Source organism: Schistocerca gregaria, chromosome X (assembly GCF_023897955.1).
Source record: "Schistocerca gregaria isolate iqSchGreg1 chromosome X, iqSchGreg1.2, whole genome shotgun sequence".
NCBI lineage: Eukaryota > Metazoa > Arthropoda > Insecta > Orthoptera > Acrididae > Schistocerca > Schistocerca gregaria.
In genome coordinates, this window is record NC_064931.1 from 130661132 (window position 1) to 130683898 (window position 22767).

Sequence of the window (22767 nt, forward strand, 5' to 3'; positions counted from 1 at the left end):
TGTTGTTTACAATTTCACTCCTGAGCACACAATAGTGTACACAGTGCCTGTTTATATACTTCTACATTAAAGAAAATTTAAAACTGGTAAAATAATAATCTCTTCTGGTTTAGGTATTAACACAAGAGACAGGAAGATTAGGAGGAACAAAGATACACTAGGCAGTGAACTAAGTTTGTTTAACTAAGAGTTGTATAATTAGAAAATAGCAAAATTATTTTTTACTACTTGATGGGAGAGCAATTTAATGTGTATGGGGATTTCCAAAGTTTGTTAAAAATTTCTAGAAAGTTAAATTTTCAAATTATATGAACAAACCAACAGGTTATTTAAGTGGAATTGTAAATTATCGTTATTAGAAAAATCAGGGCTAGAAAACTGTCACTGAATTTTTTATTTTTATATTTTTTTTTATATTTTTGAAAGAAGTACGTTTTAAAATTAAAGCTTTCATGAACAAGAAAATTTTCAATATGAATGTGCACTCGATGAGGTACTTACATGATGACCATGGATGAATATAACATATTATTCTTACCGCTTGCTTTTGTGCAATCAATAATTTCTTTCTAAGTGATGAGTTACACCCGAAAATTATTCCGTAAGACATTATTGAGTGTAAATACAGAAAATATGATAGGAAGTTGATTAATTAGTTTCCAAGGCTAGCAGTTATATGAAGAGCAGAAATAGCTGAACTTAATTGTTAGTGCAGCTCAGTAATATTCTTCTTACAGTTCTCGTTTTCATCAATATATACACCCAAAAATTTTGAGCATTCTGCCCTATTCACTGACCCCTGTTCATGTGCTACATCATTCGTTGGTATGGCTGTTTGTTGTATATAGAGCCACGAGTTCATCTAGGCAGTGGAAACCCCCATTTTTTATTGCAGATTACATTTCTAAGGCAAAATGTACCTATGTTTTGTTTGAAGCATTTCCTTCAATTTGCTGCAGATGGCACTTTAATCAGAGGACTAGAAATGGGTACACAATTGTAATTTATGACATGCTACTCAGTGGGCCTTCAATATAAAATGGCATGTGGAACCACACCTCCATGCTACGAGGATAGCAGAGGCCAGTATTTCATAACTTCTTGTTGGAAACCCCATTTGAAACATTGTATTTCTCCAGCAAATTGAACAGGGGACTACTTAATGTCCCATGGTGGCCATGGCTCATGGCAAATGTTACTCTACTTTCCTAATAAGAATAAGTGTTCAAATGTAGTACTGCCAACTGTAGTACACTTAGTGATCCTCTTTTCAAATGATCATATGCAGGAAAGAACCATATCTGCAGGAATGTCAGAACAGGTGTTTCTGATGCAGTTGACCATGTCTTCATGGCGTGTTTGCACTTGCTGGTACACCGTATATTTTAAATACTTCGACAGAAGGAAATCCAGTTATCTAGGGGGCCAATTAATAGGGCCAGCTCTACCAATCCAATAATCTAATTCCTCCTGCACTTCAATTGCATAATGCACAGGGCAGCCATCATGCTGTAACCACATAAGTTGTCGAATGCCCAGGGCAACAGCCTGCTGTAGTACCAGTAGTTCCTGTTCCAAAAATGTTCAATATTTTCATCCATTCAATGTACCATCAATAAAATACGGACCAACGAGTTTGACCCCCATGATGCCACACCTTTCGTTAATCGTCTAAGGACATTTGTCAACTTGCCGTGTCCACCCAAGGGACTCGCAACTCTCTTTTGAGCATGTGCATGGCTACCATGGGTCCCCAGCCTTTGCAGCATTGCTTCCTTTCTGTGCTGCATGCTTATACTTCTACTTTCAATTTCTCCCTGTGCCTCTCCATTGGATGCTTTTCTTGGTGCGAACCCTGCTTGGTCCTGGTTTATGATTCGGCCGCGAGTTTCTAGTTGCAGCATATTGTACAAGTTTTCATCAAATACACACACAGTCCCCATTATTGGGTTTAACCTGTCACCAAATTGAAGATTGGTGGCTGGTCAAACTTCTCCAAAAGTGCAGGTTGTGCAGGGAAGGTCACCCAATGTGGTGTGTGCTCCACATTCATGCATTTCCATCTGTGCAGCCTTCTCTTTAATACAGTAATACACTTTATACCCAGCACAGTTGCCTCACATTGTGGGAGGGGAGGGTTGTCAAATACCTGCATGGTGGTAGCCCCCTGACCACGCAGGGATTGCGCTGTTGGTGCCTGAGCTGGAAACTCCTCAGGCCTGGCAAGGAGTATGTGTGCATCATGACTGGGGCACTTGGACTTAGAGTAGTGGATTATTGGTCAGGTGGGTAGTGCCCATTGGGAGAACTCCCATTCAGAATGGGTGGCACCATGGCAGATCAGCCGCAAATGAAGTGGATGAGGTTATTTCCTACTGGTGTCCATATGGCTCCAGCAGTCTCTATGGAAGGATAGTTCTCTTTCAATGCTGAAAAATACAACCCTAAAATGTTTCCTTCCCTGGCTTCACCATTGAAGGAACGTAGGGCTAAGCATCTAGCTGAGCAATAATCCCCACAATACTTGGTTTGTACAAGGACTGATGGTCATTCCTTCTTGGCCACAAGCCCTGTGTTCTTTGTGGAGAACTTAGAAGACAAGTTTGGAGAAGTGGCAGCCATGTCTAAAATGAAAAGTGGGCCAGTTTTGATCAAAGCAGCATCTCCTGCCCAATCAGAGGCAGTCCTCACTTAAAACAAGCTGAGTGTCACACCGGTGATTTTCACTCCCAATAACAGTCTGAATTTAGTTCAGGGCATCAATTTCCAGAGACACTTGCTCTTAAACTCTGACGATGTTCTACATGCCAACTTGGAGTAACAGGGTGTACATTTTGTCCATGGTGTACGTAGGGGGCCAAAGGACAATAGGGTTGCTACCGGTGCCTTCATCTTGGCATTTGAGGGTGATTCATTGCCTGAAAAGGTCAAGGTGATGGTATTCTGATGTGATGCAAAACCATATGTTCCCCCTCTATGCACTGCTTAATGTGCTTGAAATTTGGGCACTTGTCTTTGCATTAAAACACTAGCTTCATCTCTTTCTCCCCCATCTCCCAGCTGAAGACAACTCGCCTTCTTCTGGCTTCTCTCACCAGGAAGGACTTCCTCCGGTCACTATCTTCAATGGTTCTTGCTGGTCTACAACTGGACACCAGACAGTGGCTGAAGGAGCCACAGGCTGCTCGTTGCAAGGCTTCGCGATCCTCCACTTTACCTGAAACTGATTCAGAGAAGCCCTTGCAGTCATCGAAATCCTCTTAAGGCTAGGAAAGACAAGAAAAATTCCTCCAATAAGGAGGACATTCCAGTGGCCTCATGCCACCAGATCCTGCCTGTTCCAACGGGGCGGAGACTCCGGTGGCCCCTGAGGCCCCGGTTCGCACCACACAATGAAACCTGGAACCTATGTATATTGATGTCATAACCCCACAAACAGTGACAGCAGGTGACCATAAGCCATAATCTGTCCTCTTGGTCCCTTCATGGCCTCACTGTACATCGACAACATTATTATAGTGGAATTATAGCAATTTCTCCATTACCTGTCTGAGCTACGACATCTTTTAAGCACTTCCCCCTGCCTTCTGGACTTTCCTTCAGGAAACTTTGTTTCCAGCAGCATGGACACCGGCCCTTCATGGATAACGGGGATATTATAAGAATCATGCTACCAATGACAGGATGTCAGGTGGAGTTCGCACACATGTACCAGAGACTCCATATAGTGAACTTGTGCCTCTTAATACACCTTTGGAGGCTGTGGCTGTTCAGTAAGGGCATTTCAAGATGATACCATCTGCAATGTTTACCTTCCTCCCGATGTTGAAGTGTCTCAGAACATACTGTTTGCATTGGTTCCTTGTCTCGCACCCCACATTTTCTAATCTGGGGTAATTTCAGTGCCCACATCCCTTTGTGGGGCAGAACCATGGTCACTGGCCACAATAAGGACCTTGAAAATTTACTGGTGCAACTTGACCTTTGCCTCCTGAATGCTGGTATCCTCACATACTTCAGTGTAGCACACGGAGCCTTTTCCATTTGCATCCCTTGTCTTCTGCCACCCATCTACTGGAGGGGTCAAGGATGACCTGTGTGGTACTGACAACTTCCCAATCTTCCTGTCCCTCCTTCAGTGTCACTCACCTGGACACTGCCCAGATGGGCTCTCGTGCTGACTGGGATGCTTTCGCCTCTGCTGTTCACCCTCACTCCCCGCCACATGGAGACATCAATAAGACAGTCCACAATACAACTGAGCCCTTATTTCGGCAGCTGATTTAGCGATCGTCTGTTATTTGGGCCCATCCCAATGAAAAATAGTATATTCGTGGTCCTCTGAAATTGCAGAGGCCATTTGAGATTATACGTAGGCTCTGCAATGCCATAAGTGGCACCCATCAGTGGAGCAGCCCATCACCTTTAAGAGGCTCCAAGCCCATGTCTGCCACCTAATGAAAAAAATGCTGGGAATGGTATGTTTCAATCATCGGACCATGTACCTCTCCTTCGCAGGTTTGCGCTAAGATCAGGTGTGTCTATGGATAACAGGCACCTGTAGGTGTGTCTGATATTACCTTGAATGGCACTGTTTACAATGGCCCAGGCTCTGTCACCAAACATTTTGCGCTACACTATGATCAAATGCCAGTGTCTGAGAATTATCAACATGCCTTTCATGTCCTAAAACAGCAGTTGGAGCAAAAGAAATGATCTTTTACAACATGCCACCTGGAGCCATAAAATGGTCCATTCAGCGAGTGGGAATTCATCAGTGTCCTTGCCCGATACTGTGATACAGCCCCAGGGCCAGACGACATCCACATCCAAATAATCAAGCACCCACCAGTAGACCGTCAGCATCATATCCTTGCCCTCACTCCAGATGTGGTTAAAGATGGCAAGTTCCCAAGCAATGGGGAGAAACCACCATTGGCTCAATACTGCTCTAGGGATAGAAAGTTATTGCCCAATAAGTCTCACCAATGTTTTCTGTAAGTTGCGTGAATGCATGGTGAGCCAGCATCTGTGTTGGCTCTTCGAGTCTCGAGGTCTTCTGCCTCTATCCCAGGGCAATTTCCACCAAGGCTGTTCCACTACTGATAATCTGGTTTACCTGTAGTCTGCCATCTGAACAGCTTTAGCCAATCAACAACACCTTATAGCCCTATTCTTCAATCTGCAAAAGGCTTAAGACACCACATGTCATCACGTTCTTGCTACCTTATGTGGGTGAGGCATCTGAGATCTGCTCCAAATTTTAATCCTAAAATTTTTGTCATGCAGTGCTTTCTGGGTGCTTTCGAGTTGGTGCTTTCCACAGTACCCCCATATCCAAGAGAATGGGGTCCCACAGGGCTCTGTCCTGAGTGTGCCTCTTCTAGTAGCCATCAATGGTCTAGCAGCAGCTGTGTGGTCCTCAGTATTACCCCCCTTGTATGCTGACAAATTTTGCCTCACTATTCCTCCTGTAGTGTTGGTGTCACTGAACGTCAACTGCAAATGCACAGGCATGGGGCCTCACCCATGGCTTTTGATTTTCCGCCACCAAGACTCATGTCGTGCACTTCTGTCAATGTCGTACTGTTCACTCGTGACCAGAATTATCCCTCGACGACCAACTGCTCATTTTGGTTGAGGCTTATCACTTCTTAGGACTGATCTGCAATTATCCATTGACAGGAATTCTCAATCTTCGTCAGCTTAAGCAAAAGTGCTGAGTGCACCTTAATACACTTTGCTGCCTCAGTAACACCAGCTGGGTGCAGATTGCACCACCCTTCTGCAGCTTTGCAAAGCCCTGATACATTCCTGCTTTCATTATGATAATCTGGCATATGGTTTTGTATTACCCTCAGTGTTTTGGACAGTGGATCTGACACACCACTGTGGGGTTTGGCTCGTGATAGGATCTTTTTCAACTAGCCTTGTGAACAGCTTACTCGTGGAGGCTGGGGTTCCTCGACTGCTGCCAACGACAGCTTGTCAATTATGCTACCAACATTCGCTGCTCCCCTAATCATTCAAACTACCAGTCCAAAAGACTCGGTTCATACCAAAGCCCTCTGCCCTCTCCTCCATAGTGAAACCCACCCCATTGTTGTTGTGGCACCCGTTTGACAGTGGTCCACATTTTGCTGGACTGTCACAACCTAGCTGCCCTGGGGTGGATTCTTAATATCTTCGACTCGCTGCACCTGGTGTTAGGAGATGATGCCCCAGTGGCTGACTTGGTTTTACATTTTATTCGTGAAGTGGGCTTTTACCACTTTCTGCAAAGGAGAGCTCTTAACCTTATCAGCCTCTTCTGCCCAGACCGGGCTACACATGCCTGGGCTCAGTGGTCCAGCTCTGTCCTTACCCTACCTACTCTTTTACTCTTCTTCCCCCATCTTGTGTGGTCTGTTAGACTTATTTGTCTTTTGTCTCTGTGTGCTTCTCTTGCACTGTCCTTGTTGCTAGTCTTTCTGAGGCAATTCCAAAGTAGAGTACCTCTGGTAAGTGGTGGGGGCTGGGCGATGTATGTCCCCTCATTGCACTCTGCTTTCAGGGGCTTCTGGCTACTTCCTAGATAGGGCACCTTGCTTCCTTTATTCCACTGCCTACCTTTCTTCTTCTTGTCCTTTACCACTGAAATTGGTAGACCTTGGTGGTTTTTGTCCCCTGTGTTTTGCGTGTTAGGTTGTCTGGTCTACAGTCGTATAAACCTGTCTGTTAGAGGACTAAGGGACTGATGATGTAGTAGCTTGGTCCCTTTAAGCATCCAACCTCCAACTTGGTGTAACCAGAGGGGATTGTCTACACTCCAGTAATGCATGTTGTGCCAGTTAATGCTGCCATGGTTTGTGAATGTAGACTCATCAGAAAATAATACCTCGGTAAAGAACATGAGGGTCATTTGGATTTATTGCTGTGCTCATACACAAAATACTGACCGGTTATGGAAATCGGTGCTATGAAGTTCTTGATGCAGTGACATGTGGTATGGTGATACTTATGATAGTATAGTACTGTGACAATAGTACCTACCAATATACTGGAATTGCACTGTAATTGTTAGGCACTTATCGATGGTTTGCGATACACTGCCACTACTCAGTTATTTCATTAGCTTCTCATTTCCTTTTGTGAGTCTCTACAGTGTTATTAGATGCAAAGGCATTCACAACCTTGTAAAAGAATGAAAGAGAGTGAGCTTTCTCTGGAAAATGCTCGGCATACAAAGCAACAGCAGCCTCCCCATTTCTCCTACATTCTCTGTAAATCAGGATTATTTCAATTTTTTCTTCTATGGTTACAATATTCACTTGGACATCTGTTCTCCAAATGATAGGCAAGTGTGCAGGCAATAAATGCTGCACAAGTATTGTAATGTTTAGAGCCCCTATTTACACAATATGGAGCACCAGTCGTAGTGTACTGCATGATGTGATACTTCGCTCCATGGCCACAGTGGTGCTTTGAGTAGTCCCCTGTTAGATGGAGGAATACAACAGTGTGAATGGTGTTTCCAATTATAAGTTACCAATTATTGGCCTGTCCTACACTTCCAGCATTTAGGTAGCTGTCGTAAATTAAGATTGTGTACCCATTTCTATTCCTCTGATTAGTGTCATATGTAATGAAATGAAGAAAATGCTTCAGACAAAACCTATGTAGATTTTGCATTAGAATTATAATCTGCTATTAAAAAAAAATGAGGGTTTCCAGTTTAAAAAAAAACTAAACTCCTCCCGAACAGGCCATGAAGGCCCAATGGTACCGACCGGCCACTGTGCCTTCCTCAGCCCATAGGCATCACATGATACAGATATGGAGGGGCATGTGGTCGGCACACCGCTATCCCAGCCCTATGTCAGTTTTCAAGACCAGAAAGGGTTTCCATTAAAGATATCAAAATTGTGCCCCGCCAGCCACGCATGGGATGGTGTGGCAGACCAAGTGTGGTATCGTTGGATGTCCCCCTCAGAGACAAACAAATTGGAATTATAACTTTTTTTTTATCCAATGCATAGTTTTTGAGATATTTCAATGTCTTCAGTTAAAATGAACACCCTGTGTACATCCTGGATCGAGGAACATGTGATCTTGCAAACATTTTGTAGTTATACGAGGAGCGCTTGAAAAGTCCGTGCAAAAATAAAAACTAATTACATGTTTGGGGTAAACCTTTTTTTTTTTATTTTTCAACATATTCTCCTTTTAGACTTGTACACTTTGTCCAACGCTGTTCTAATTTGTTGATTCCTTCCGAATAATAGGAATTGTCAAAGTCTGCAAATAGCTATTAGTTGCTGCAGTCACCTCGTTTGAATAAAATCTTTGTCCTGCCAGCTGTTTCTTCAAATTGGGGAACAAATAGCAGTCAGAGGGAGCAAAGTCTGGAGAATAGGGGGGATGTGAAACCAGTTGGAATCCTATTTCCATTAATTTTGCAACCACAACTACTGAGGGGTGTGCTGGTGCGTTGTCGTGATGGAAAAGGACCTTTTTGCAGTCCAGTTGCTGGCGTTTTTCTTGCAGCTTGGTTTTCAAATGGTCCAATAACGATGAATAATATGCACCTGTAATAGTTTTACCTTTTTACAGATAGTCGATGAGGACTATCCCTTTCGAATCCCAAAAGGCAGTCACCATAACCTTTCCGGCTGAAGGACTGGTTTTCGCCTTTCTTGGTGCAGATTCTCCCATGGTAACCCGTTGTTTAGATTGTTGTTTGGTCTCAGGAGTATAGTAATGTATCCATGTTTCATCCACAGTGATGAAACAATGCTTAAAGTCCTGTGGACTCTGCAAACCATCCTTGCAATACTTCACACGAAGAAGAACTAAAAGAAAAATATAGACAAAGACTAACAAAAATACTGAAAACAGAATTGACAGCAAGAAACAAGACAAAAGCTATAAATACTTATGCTATACCAATATTGACCTACTCATTTGGAGTAGTGAAATGGAGTAACACAGACCTAGAAGCACTCAATACACTTACGCAATCACAATGCCACAAATATAGAATACATCACATACATTCAGCAACAGAAAGATTCACATCAAGCAGAAAGGAAGAAGGAAGGGGATTTATCGACATAAAAAACATACATCATGGACAGGTAGACAATTTAAGAAAATTATTTATAGAACAAGCAGAAACTAGCAAAATACACAAAGCAATCACTCATATAAATATGTCGGCTACACCATTGCAATTTCATAACCACTTCTACAACTCTTTACATCACATAACATCAACAGATAAGAAGAAAGTAAACTGGAAAAAGAAAACACTACATGGCAAGCACCCATATCATCTAACACAGCCACACATCGATCAAGACGCAACCAACACATGGCTAAGAAAAGGCAATATATACAGTGAGACGGAAGGATTCATGATTGCAATACAGGATCAAACAATAAACACCAGATATTACAGCAAGCGTATTATTAAAAATCCCAATACCACAACAGATAAATGCAGACTTTGCAAACAACAAATAGAAACAGTAGATCACATCACAATCGGATGTACAATACTAGCAAATACAGAATACCCCAGAAGACATGACAATGTAGCAAAAATAATACGTCAACAACTTGCCATACAACGTAAACTAATAAAACAACACATTCCCACATACAAGTATGCACCACAAAATGTACTGGAGAACGATGAATACAAATTATACTGGAACAGAGCCATTATAACAGGTAAAACAACACCACATAACAAACCTGACGTCATACTCACCAATAAAAAGAAGAAATTAACACAACTAATTGAAATATCTATACCCAATACAATAAATATACAGAAGAAAACATGAGAAAAAATGGAAAAATACATCCAACTGGCTGAGGAAGTCGAGGACATGTGGCATCAGGATAAAGTTGGCATTATACCAATTATACTATCAACTACAGGAGTCATACCACACAATATCCACCAGTACATCAACACAATACAGCTACATCCAAACATATATATACAACTACAGAAATCGGTAATTATTGATACATGTTGAATTACCTGAAAGTTCCTAAATGCAATGTAACATATACCGTACAGTTAAAAGGAAGTCACGCTTGATCAAGGTCCGCGTCACTTTCCATTTTTAACCAGACATAACATCTGAGAAAGGAAATAATAATAATAATAATAATAATAATAATAATAATAATAATAATAATAATACAGAAAATATGGTCAGTGTGTGAATAATGAAGCTTGATGCTGATACCCTTATTGTAGTCTCTTTCCTCTTAGGTCCTACCAATCTGTGGTGCAGCTACTTATAGGGAGACCCACAGATTTATGTGGCTATGATACACGGTACAACTTGAGAATTGAACTCTAGTTGGATATTAACCAGATAGAGAAACAACTTGAGAATTGAACTCTAGTTGGATATTAACCAGATAGAGAAAAGTAAAGTTCAAATTAAGACCTGATACAAGCAAAAACATTTTCACTAGGTCTACCTATGTGCTAAGTGCTATTGTCATACATGTGGATCACACCTATGGGTGGCATTTGGTGAAAAAATGTTCATTCTTTGTCAACTAAATATATCTGAAATCAGAGAATTGTATACATACATGTGACATTTTCCTTCTCTACTCTCTGTGCTAGGTGTGCACATCTTCTATAAGACAATCTTCACTTATGAAAACCATAAAGTATGACAATTGGATAATCTGCCAGCAGTCTTAAGAGAGCTGCTCAGATTGTCTCCTAAATCATTTATATAGATTAATACCAGCAAAGCGCCGATAAAATCACTTAGGTTTCACTAGATAACTTCCAGTCAGTTACAGTAAAACCTGATCAAAGAAGAACATGTACAATTCAGAAATCTGGACAAACTGTACAGATATTTCAGTCCTAATGCATTCAATATACTTTTATATGCTTATTTTTTGTACAAGTCGGAACAGGCCTACTGCAGAAATGGAATGCAAAGTTTAAGATGTGATTAATAATTCATTGTATGATCAGGGTGTCTACGACCCAGGACAACCGGGAGATCCAGGAAAAACCCGGGAATTTTTTCATCTGGGAGATAACCGGGAAAAACCCGGGAATCCTTTTGTGTTCCGGGAATTTTTCATTGTTTTAGTTTTCAGTTAAATTTTTGTGATTTTGACTGGTAAGAACCAATACTCTAACAAAAAAAAAATACTGTATCCTGCTTCTGCAGAATAATACTGCAGCAACAAAACCTGAATGAGAGAAACTAAAGTTAAACTTAAGTCGCAAAGAAAATGCGACATATACAACAACAAAGTACAGTGCTCATACAAGCGTCTGCCAGCAGCAAAGTGTGTCAAAGGCTTTAGGATGACTGTGCAGTGCTTCTTAACAACAAATTGCCTCCAATGAGCGTGAAGTGACAGTTTTTTACATTAGATTCGTTTTAATGCAAGATATTTTAATGTTTCACACGTACGAACATGCGGGCTTCCTGCGTCGTCATAGCTGCGCAAGTGCAGTGACGCCTGTTATCTGGCGCTCTCTGGCAAATGCTGAAACGTACCTTTCTAATAGGTCACGGAAAGATATTGCAAATATTGCTTTGAAAAGCGTTACTTTCAAAGTAAATTTCCTTTTATGTAAGATAAACTATGTGAGAGAGTGTACAACGAATTTCTTAATTCACAGAGCGTTTGACTCTCATTTAAACTCTTTGGGGACGACCATAGGAAGAATTTCGAGCCCAGAAGATCAGACATTTACATCGTTATTAAAAAATTTTACTGGCACATTTATGTGATGTATGATGCGCAAAAAAGATCAACAATATATGTGGAAGCTTAGCTTCTCTTGCAGCTTATTAATCTTAGAGACCAATATTATATGTGATAGCTTTTCTTTTCTTGTAGCAACAATTGTACATTAATTGAAGCTATTAATTTTTCTTATTTGTGTGTCTTGCTATTGGCTGACTACATCACGTGTCAAATGCTGTCATCAGCTGGCAACATCTGGTAACATGAGCTGTGACTGGCTTACAAAAACGTGTCACAATCTCGATTTTAATGCTTTGGAAAGTAACATGTGGTGTTTGGTGGAATTCGAATTTATACCTTCGTAACATGGAAATATGCAGTGTATATGTTGCTGCACATCAAAGATCTTTCCAAAACGTGTTTTTTCCCCTGAGTTTCATCTTATGAAGTGCCGCGAAATTCTATGCCGGTGTATAAAACCATAAACCATAAAAGGATTGATAAGTGCCAAGAAGAATTATACTGTCACTTAACATGGAAAAAGTGTATTTTCACCCAGGAGAAGGTGTATTTTCAACTGGGAAATCCAGGAAAATTCCGAGAATTATTTTTCATTGTCCATGTAGACACCCTGATGATGCAGGAAAAGTTCACTCAGTACTACTGTATTACGGTATACCTTAGTTATTCTTGTCTATTCTCTCTCTCCTCCATGACTGAACAGGTATTGGAAGACCCTAATGGTACTGACTGACCGCCATGTCATCCTCAGCCTATAGGTGTCACTAGATGTGGATATGTAGGGACATGTGGTCAGCACATCTGCTCCCTCTGCTGTTGTCAGCTTTTGTGGCTGGAGCTGCTACTTCTCAATCAAATAGCATGCTCAGTATGCCTCACAAGGCATGAGTTCACCCCACTTGCTAACAGTGCTCAGCAAACCAGACGGTCACCCATCCAAGTGGTAACCAAGCCAGACAGCGCTTAACTTCGGTGACTGATGTTACCACTGAGGAAAGATCACTGGCCTTGTCTATATAAGGATGTTACTTTAACATGAAGATCATACAGCCCTGACAAAGCTATTCTGAGAAAGAGGTGATTGTTGTTCTATTAAACAATGGCTTTACCTGGCAAGGTCAAGCACTCCAAAGAAATGTACTACCTTCATTGTTTCCTGCCAGTTTCAGTTGACTTGTAGCACTTTCAGTGACACTATGATGCTGAACAAAAAGTATGTGTCTCTGACTTATCAGAAAGACTGAGATAATTGAGGTAAGTGGGAAAGACAAACTGTGTGGCCAAATGATGTTGCAATTAAAATATGGTAAAATACAAATTTATGAAACTTTAAGAAACAAGGGTAATATACATTATGAATGGATGAAAAGGAACAGGCAAATGAAAAGAAAGGCAAAGAAGATGGGAATGAAGAAATTAATGAGATAATGTAGGAAGTGAAAAATTCATATTTCTTCTTCATGCACATTGTGAGGTGCTGAAAGCTTGGGAATATGGAGTTTAAGGTATCCAAGGGATGACTGGACAGTTTGAAAGCTAGACACAACATTGTGTGGAATGAAGTGTTGGGGAAGCTAAGGATGTGCGGGAAACTTAACAACAGAAAGGAAGACAACATTGCACAACCTAATTGCAAATTATGACCCGAAATGTGTGTTCAGTGCTGATGAAATGAGACTGTTTTTATCATGCATTACCTTCAAAATCTCTAGCAATTTGAGGTGAAAAGAAGCACCGTTTTCCTCCCCTCTTGGCAGAAAAATACCCAAGGAAAGACTCACTATACTGCTCTGTGGAAACATGTTAGGTGAAATGGAGAAGCCACTGGTGACAGGAAATGCGGCAAAACCCTGCTCTTTCAAAAACACAGCTGACAGTATGCTATCAGCCACGTGACAATGCAATAAAAAAGCAGTGGTCTTATGGAAGAGTGGCTGGGCTCTTTGAATTGCAAAATGGAAAAAGGAAATTACCAAGTTCTCCTTTTCCTACACAATGCAACCTGCAACCTGAAAGTCAAGTTATCGGATTTAACCAGCCTCACACGATGACCAGGGGTTACTTACTCATTCAAGTCTAATTATACAACCAGAATCTCTTTGGATTTAGTGCCATATTTTGAGATTTTTGTTGCGGAAACTTTAAGCATCTTGCATTGAAGTCCACATTAAATTTCAAGCTTCTGTGAAACATCACCAATGTCAGAGATTTTGCATTTTTTTTTTTAAATTGGGCATGAGTTTTGTTGCTTCTGCAACAGTGTTTCATGTACCTTGGTGGATCAGTTCCATCTTGTATCAACACTCGAGTGGGCTCACCAATTTTCATAACACGGCCGGACACGTGGCGTACCTTCCACACGTGTAAAAATAACTTTCTTTATTACTGAGGTAAACATGTAAGAGGAAAATCATAAAACAGTTCTTAATTAGGCAAAACTCAACCAAAACAGAAATTTAAAAGGCTAAGCCTTATCTTAAAACAGTTCTTCAGTTAGGCTGAAGGCCCAAAGAATCAAACACTTAAAGAGTAAACAAGTTAAATTCAAATCAGCTGAAGGCCTAACACTTAAAATTCAACAACATTAAAACCTTTAAAATGCCAAAGGTCTTGTGTGAAACAGTTCTTTAAATTAGGCTGAAGGCTTAAAGAATCTTACGCCTTAAGGGCAAAGCAACCTTAATTTTAAAAAACATTGGCTAGAAGCCATACAAGTACAAAAAACAAGAACAAATAAAAAAAGGGGGGGCAGTACATCCAAGGGCACTCAGATGGTCGAGGGTTGGCCTGGAATTCAAACACTAACGCTCGCTTAGGTGAGACAGGCAGTTGGGCCAGCCATTCACAATCCGATGACAACCCAACCGACAAACAATCAACAGACCAATGATCAAGATCAGTTCCATTCCACACTTGCACAAAAACTCAAATGATGCTAACAGGAGAGACTGGAACAACAACAAGAATGGATCACAGACAACCCATAAGTGGTGGATGACCCAAATACACGTTGTCTAATCAGGAGACTGACCAAATGGACAAAGCAAAGTTGTTGCCACTCAAATGTGTGTGTGTCGGCAATCGTCGGGCGAGTGATGGCTATCCTGTCCTTCCTCGCTACTCCACACCAACCAACCAACCAACCAGTCCAGAGCCAGTACGCCAACAACATTTAAATTAACTTGTCAGTCAAGACACACAAACTAAACACAGTTTCACGAACACTTGCACGATCGATGATCAACTGAGACTGTCCCCACTGAAGCCATGTGTGTCGGCAACCGTCGGGCGAGTCATGGCTATCCGAACCTCCCTGCCGCTCCAACCTGACCGAACTTCTGCCGTATCCCAACTGTCCGACTGGCTGGTCTGAACTACAGTGCTGGCACTTTCCAACTCCTCCCGACGACGCACAATAACCTGGAAGTAATAGCAATCCAGTAAAAATAATATGGCAAGGCCTACATCGATAAGCACTGCTGCTACTGCTTCTGCTGTCACTCACGGGCTGGCAAGGCAGGAACTTAGTGACATCAGTAATTGAAATTAACATAATGAGGTGGTAGTACGGTGAAAACAGGATGTTAAATAAGAGATGGCACGAAGACGAGCCACACACGCCTCAATCTGCTCTATGCTTAAATAGTTTTGGAGGATTGGGGACTGTCTCATGTGAAGGTGTCGAGCACATTTTATCTGGTTTTTTTAAATAGAAATAATTTTCATGTATTATTGGTGAACTTCAATGTTAGAAATTTAGTCTCGCTACAAAGACTCTGTGGTCACTAATATCTGCATCCATCTTGATGTTCTCAATATGCTTCTTTTCTTCCCCCCCCCCTCCCCCCCCCCCCCAAGAAGTCTAGTATATTATCACAACCATTTACTGTTTGAATTGGCTTCTGGAACAGTTGCTCAAACTAATTTTCGGAGGAAGAATTTAGTACAATTTCAGACCGTGTTTTATGTCCACTACCAACTTAACCGCACTATTTCGCCAGTCTATCAAGGGTAGATTGAAGTCATCACCAGCTAGAACAGATTGTGTCAGGCACCTATTCAGAATGAGACTTCCACTTTCTGCCAACTTTTCCACAACTGTATCATCTACCTTTACCCGTACCAACTCACAACTACTGTCCACTCATATTTCACCACAAGAGAAACTGTGTTACAGCAACACACATGATACCACCAACTGAATTTAGTCTTATCCCCTCTGAACACTGATGGGTCTATGATAAAAACTTCGGCTGCACTTGTCTCTGGCTTTAGTCCTCTTTTAGCATCTGTAATGATTTCTGCTACAGTGCTTTCTATTTTCACTAGGAGCTCTGGTTGTTTCGCAAACAACAACAACAACAACAAAAAATTGTTGATAAAGGAAAGAAAAAATAAAAAGATTTAGTAATTGTGTCATATCTACAGCAGTTATTTGAAACTTTATCAAATGTTTCTTTTATATAAAATCAGATTCTAATTCTGCTAATAGTCAACCAAATTCAACTAACCAACCATATAAGATCACTCCTTGTTGTACAGCTTCACCATAGACTGGAGCAACAGATCTATACCTTCTGCCAGGCTGTTGCAATCATTTATTGTGCTGTTAAATGAGAAATATCCAAAAACATCCCTTAAAACCACTTCTACAACCAATGTTTTGCCACGAGTTATATGCATATGATTGACATTAGTGTAACACCTGTTCTTAATATCCACCCAACCCCTCTCTGCCTGCCATGCCGGGCCTACTCCCACCTCCCAACCACCCGCGCCGGCCCGCCCCCAACCCCAACCACCCGCGCCGGCCCGCACACAACCACAACCACAACCCCAACCCCAACCACCCGCGCCGGCCCTGCTCCCACACCCCAAATGTTCCTGTGCCTGCAATTGGGTGAACTCTGTCCACATATTCTGACCCTCTGCTGCTATTGTCTCCCATCTTAGTTGTTCCTCAGCTCCTTGTTTCCATGATGCCACTGTTTATACTCTGTCCAGAATTTCAGTTATCATATTAATCTCATCAATTTTGTCAGTATCAGTTCTGTCATATTTGTGCATGCTGTAGATCCCACATAATTATTATTATGAGAATGATTAAGCAAAATTTTTAATATATGTAAGGTTACTTGTTATGTTGGACCAAGTATAATAAAATGAATCAAATTAATTTGCTTATTTTTGTAGCATCAAGAGAGGCATCACCCAGCAGAATACAAATTACAACAAATGGCCATCCTTTGACATCAAGCCTTGAGACAAGTCCAGCAAGCAGCTACAGTCCTTCACCACAACTAGATGAGATGGATGAGGATGATGATGAAGAGTTCATTGACACAGTTGAGGTACAGTCATTGGCCATACGCATCTTCAGAATACAGTTTGATGTGTAGTGTTAATTTGAAATGTACATTTGACTGCACCAATATCCAATATAAGATGATCTGTACTTTTTCATTCTGAATTGAAAACTTACATTTTGATACAAGATAAAATGTGTTTATGAGCCTTCTTTACTTTATAATTTGTTCTGGCTTAAATTATAATAATATTTATAGTTAGTCTATATAAGTACCATAATATACCTATGTCCCTGTGGAGTCATGGGGCAGGATTAGTTCTATTAATGAAAGTCTGTCAGAAATAAACTTGTAGGTTTGCTCATGGTTAAATAGTAACATATCCAGTTGTTTTATTGGTTACTGGATTTTTGCATAAAATTTTTCATCCCAAACTCTGATCTATTTTTATGTATATGCTTCAGATTTTTAAAGACTTTTAATCTCTGAAAATTTTAAAATTTCAAAATAATTTTACTTATGCAGGCAGAACCAGACAATACCCCTAAAGAAACCGCACTAAAAGTTACAATTAGACCACCACCAACCATGAATGATGCTGTTAATGGAAGTGATCCTCTCTATACTGATCAGCCTTCTGTAGTCTCAAATGGTTATAAAAAGAAGCCAAGTAGTCTGAAGGGTAGGCATAACCCTGAATCTATAGAGGCTGCATGTCAAAATGCCAGAGCATCATACCAGGAAAGAGGACGTTCTCGTGAACGTAACAGTCAACGAGTAAACATACAAACAGGTAAGCACCTTGATATTGCATTATACTTCACATATTTTACTACTCTTCATTCCTTTATCAGAAAGACTACCATGTACTGACAGCATGGACTTAGACTCGGGAGAAACTAATATTTTCCACCTGATCTTGTATTACTTACCATTGCAAATTTTTGTGCTACTTGTCTCTTACTGTTTTTGTAATAATTGAGAACTGTTTTACGTGAACCTCCGTCTTCAGAAGCTGAAATCAGTTGTAATTTTACGTGCCAAAAAACCAGAAATGGTTTTATATCAGCATTATATTTCCAGAAGAATTCTTTAGAAATTTTACAGCTGGTGCAGTGTGTGGAATATGAAAATACAGTTCGTGCTGTGAAAGATGTTATTTTAGGTCAGTGGTGAGAGTAATTAAAAAAATAGAAAAAGCAATGTGGTAACTAGTTAGTCTGCAGTCTGTTTGTCACTCTATCATACATTTCCTCATAATCTTCATTTGTTCATGTTGTAATACACATCATTGGTGTATATTTTTGTGGAGCATTTTCTTCACCATTTTCACATTTCTTATCAGTGTGCCAAATTTCATACTTTCTCCTCTTGCAAACAACTGTTTTGTAAACAAACAAATATTTGAAATAGAAACATGGCAAACTTTCAGAGGTACCAATGGAAGGAGAACACCACCATGCAGCTATTATTCAATCAAATTGACAAATTTGTTTGAAAATCAAAAGCATAGAAAGTGTCTCTCAATATTATGACCTATGAAGTTATTCTTTGTGGAAGCTGTTGCAGTTAAATCTGTGCAGTTTAGCTACTGTGAACTCCTAGGACAAGTGTTGCTAGCACTTTTAATCATTCATGACAGGGTTATTATTGATTGTAATGCAATGCTAGAAGTTCTACTTATTTTGAGAAATTACACAAGTGAGGCTTACCATAGTTGAAAAGTTTATTCAGGTTTTGGTTCGTGAGGCAGTGGCCCAATTAAAGCGTGTCACAATTCTTCATATTTTATGTTCCTAATACTTTAGATTGTGTTATATGGATGGTTATGACATGATTTGAAATAATGACACATACACACCAGGATTTTGTATAAAATTTGAGAGCTGGATTGTTGATTAGTGAAAGAATATTTATTGCATGTCACAGATAAATTCCTAGTGAGTGAAATGTGCTCCTATTTATATATAACATTGAGTTTTGGACTATTCTAAATTTCTCAAATGTTAAGTTACACATTCAGGCAACAGTTTTGAATTGAACTTGGGACCAGTACAACGTCAGTCAGTGACTCGTAAGTGCTACAATACTATATGACACAAAGGCTTTGGGAATGTGCTTCCCCTACTCAGAAAACAGTGTTTTGCTGTTTAATAGTCTTCATCCTGAACTTCTTGTGTGGCCTTCACGTGATAGTACTTGAACCTTCTCAACTTCTGGTTATATCCTCTCTACCAATTCTCTGTTCAAAGATAACTCTTTTCATCAATGCGGAGACATTGACAATGTCTTCGTGTTTGTCTCTTCTTGATGAAGTGATTACGAATGTCAACTCCATACCAAAAGGAACAGAGTTCAAATCCCCATCTGGTCATTCAGATTTATGTTGTATAAGGTTTTCCTGAATTTCTTAAAGAAAATGCCATAGTGACTCTTTATTACAATGTGAAATCATTTCAGGCACTTGTTTTACACCATCACAGATTATTACAGCTGGGGCTTAGTGATTCAGAGTAATGTCTTCCACAAGGAAGTCGGCAGTTTTTACAGCCACAGAAGTCAACATTATCTTGGTGGCAATGTAAGGCCTAAGACGGTTGGTTCACACTATTGACCCTGGATTCCCATTTGTCAAGTGAAGGTATTCCCTCAAGAGATCAGGTTCAGTGTTCTGAAATGAGGCAAATTCGGGTGGAATGGTCACCAGATGTCCCATTTGTAAGTGAAGCACATGAATTATCTAAAACTCTTAGCGTAGTGTGTACAGCTCTGGCCAGTGATATTTGTGTCAAATTTTGTCTAGTATTGTACCATGTCTCAGGGTAATTAGGTGCAGTGTCATGAAACACCTTCAAAGTAGTTGGCCATAATGAATTTGGACAAGCAGTCATATTCATCATACTTCATCGTAATTTGTTGTATGCACTGCTGCATCCATTAATTGGAGTTACAGTTTGATAGTATCTTCCTTTTGTTGTATCTTCCCCTTTCCAGTCTCAATGTCTTGTGATGACATGTATTTTGACCTTGGCAGGTTCTTTAAGTGTATTGCTGAATGACTGCCAGCACATTAATTTTTACTTTCACTCTTGTATACCAAATCATTCTAATTTACCCAATAGTCCACCATGGTAGTTATCCTGATTGATTCTTTGTGCTGGTCAGTCAGCATCAAGAATGGTAGTCCATTACAGTAGTGAATAACACGCAGCTTGCTGATTGAACAGATAAAGTATATTATGCACCATGTGTGTTTGGGTGCCAGCAACATTGCATACGTCACCCAACATAACATTGTATTTTTAGAGGCCATCGTTTCTCGGTCAGCATAATCTGTTAGTAGTGAAATTGTGTATCTGTGGAGAAATAATAATAATGTTTCCAACAGTCTGAGATGTCACTGACTTACAGCAATGTATAGATGTACTCTCTGATGATATGTTTCTATCATTGGTAACCAAACCAGATATACCATGTGCCATCTTTTTTCTTCATGAGGGCCGCCGAGCGAGGTGGCACAGTGGTTAGACACTGGACTCGTATTTGGGAGGACGACGGTTCAATCCCGTATCCGGCGATCCTGATTTAGGTTTTCCATGATTTCCCTAAATCACTGCAGGCAAATGGCGGGATGGTTCCTTTAAAAGGGTACGGCCGACTTCCTTCCCCGTTCTTCCCATTCTGATGAGACCGATGACCTCGCTGCTGTGGTCTCCTTTCTGAAACAACCCTTCTTCATGAGGGCCACAGGAGAGGATAGTGGGCTATCAGACGATTGAATGATCTCACCTTCTAGCACGTTCTCCACTTTATTGGGAATTACCTGTTTCTTGGAAGGGGGAATCCTTCTTGAGCACTAATGGGTGAATGACCTGAATATTGATACAGTATTTCTCCTTGCATTGTCTATTCTGTCTTGTTTCTCATTCAAATTTGAAAGCACATAGATACAATAAAGCTATAATCAGCATATACAGGGTGGTCCATTGATTGTGACCAGGCCAATTATCTCATGAAATAAGCATCAAACAAAAAAAACTACAAAGAATGAAACTTGTCTAGCTTGAAGGGGGAAACCAGATCACGCAATGGTTGGCCCGCTAGATGGTGCTGCCATAGGTCAAACAGATATGAACTGAGCGTTTTTTTTTTTTTTTTTTTTTTTTTTGTTTTTTTTTTTTTTTTTTTTCTCCATAGGAACCCCAATTTTTATTACATATTCGTGTAGTACGTAAAGAAATATGAATGTTTTAGTTGGACCACTTTTTCGTCTAACGACGTTCCTCTCAACAGCGAGTAGTTCGCCTTCCATAATGTTTGCACACGCATTGACTATGCGCTGACATATGTTGTCGGGCATTGCCAGTGGATCATGATAGCAAATATCCTTCAACTTTCCCCACAGAAAGAAATCTAGGGGTGTCAGATCTGGTGAATGTGCGGGCTGTGATAGGGTGCTTAGACGACCAATCCACCTGTCATGAAATATGCTATTCAATACCGCTTCAACCACAAGCGAGCTGCGTGCCGGACATCCATCATGTTGGAAGTACATCACCATTCTGTCATGCAGTGAAACATCTTGTAGTAACATCAGTAGAACATTACGTAGGAAATCAGCATACATTGCACCATTTAGATTGCCATCAATAAAATGGGGGCAAAGATTGCTTATGTTCCACTTGTCGCAGTCATCGTGGATTTTCCATTGCCCAATAGTGCATATTATGCTGGTTTACGTTACCACTCTTGGTGAATAACACTTTGTTGCTAAACAGAACGCATGCAAGAAATCTGTCATCGTTCCGTAATTTCTCTTGTGCCCAGTGGCAGAACTGTACACGATGTTCAAAGATGTTGCCAAGAAATTCCTGGTGCATAGAAACATGGTACGGGTGCAATCTTTGTTGATGTAGCACTCTCAAGACCGATGTTTTTGAGATTCCCGATTCTCACGCAATTTGTCTGCTACTGATGTGCGGATTAGCCGCGACAGCAGCTGAAACACCTACTTGGCCATCATCATTTGTTGCAGGTCATGGTTGATGTTTCACATGTGGCTGAACACTTCCTGTTTCCTTAAATAATGTAACTATCCGGCGAATGGTCCAGACACTTGGATGATGTCTTCCAGGATACCGAGCGGCATACATAGCACACGCCTGTTGGGCATTTTGATCACAATAGCCACACACCAGCACAATATCGACCTTCTCTGCAATTGGTAAATAGTCCATTTTAACACGGGTAATGTATCATGAAGCAAATACCGTCCACACTGGTGGAATGTTATGTGATACCACGTACTTGTACGTTTTTGACTATTACAGCGCCATCTGTCACAAAGCGAAAAAAGTGGTCCAACTAAAACATTCGTATTTCTTTACATACTACATGAATATGTAATAAAAAGTAGGGTTTCCTATTAAAAAAAAAAAAAAAAAGAAAAAGAAAACGCAGTTTATCTCTGTGTGACATATGGCAGTGCCATCTATCGGGCCAACCATAGCGCCATCTGGTTTCTTCCTTCAAGCTAGACGAGTATCGTTCTTTGCAGTTTTTTCATTTGATGCTTATTTCGTGAGATATTTGGCCCGGTCACTATCAATGAACCACACTGTATATTTATACATATGTAAATGTACAGCTTTTTGTTGTATTATAATTTTTGCCTACATTCACAAATATGACAAAACAAAAGTAGATT

The 22767-nt window shown here is 40.5% G+C and overlaps 1 protein-coding gene across 2 annotated transcripts in view; it reads left to right on the plus strand.

Annotated features, from left to right (window-relative positions):
* Positions 1–22767, plus strand: part of LOC126298011 (acyl-CoA-binding domain-containing protein 5) — a 137796-nt gene that overhangs the window by 102291 nt on the left and 12738 nt on the right. For both annotated transcript variants that reach the window (XM_049989331.1, XM_049989330.1), the window contains 2 exons: positions 16948–17105; positions 17586–17853. In XM_049989331.1, coding sequence (XP_049845288.1) covers positions 16948–17105; positions 17586–17853 — 426 coding nt within the window. The remainder of the gene's footprint in view (positions 1–16947; positions 17106–17585; positions 17854–22767) is intronic.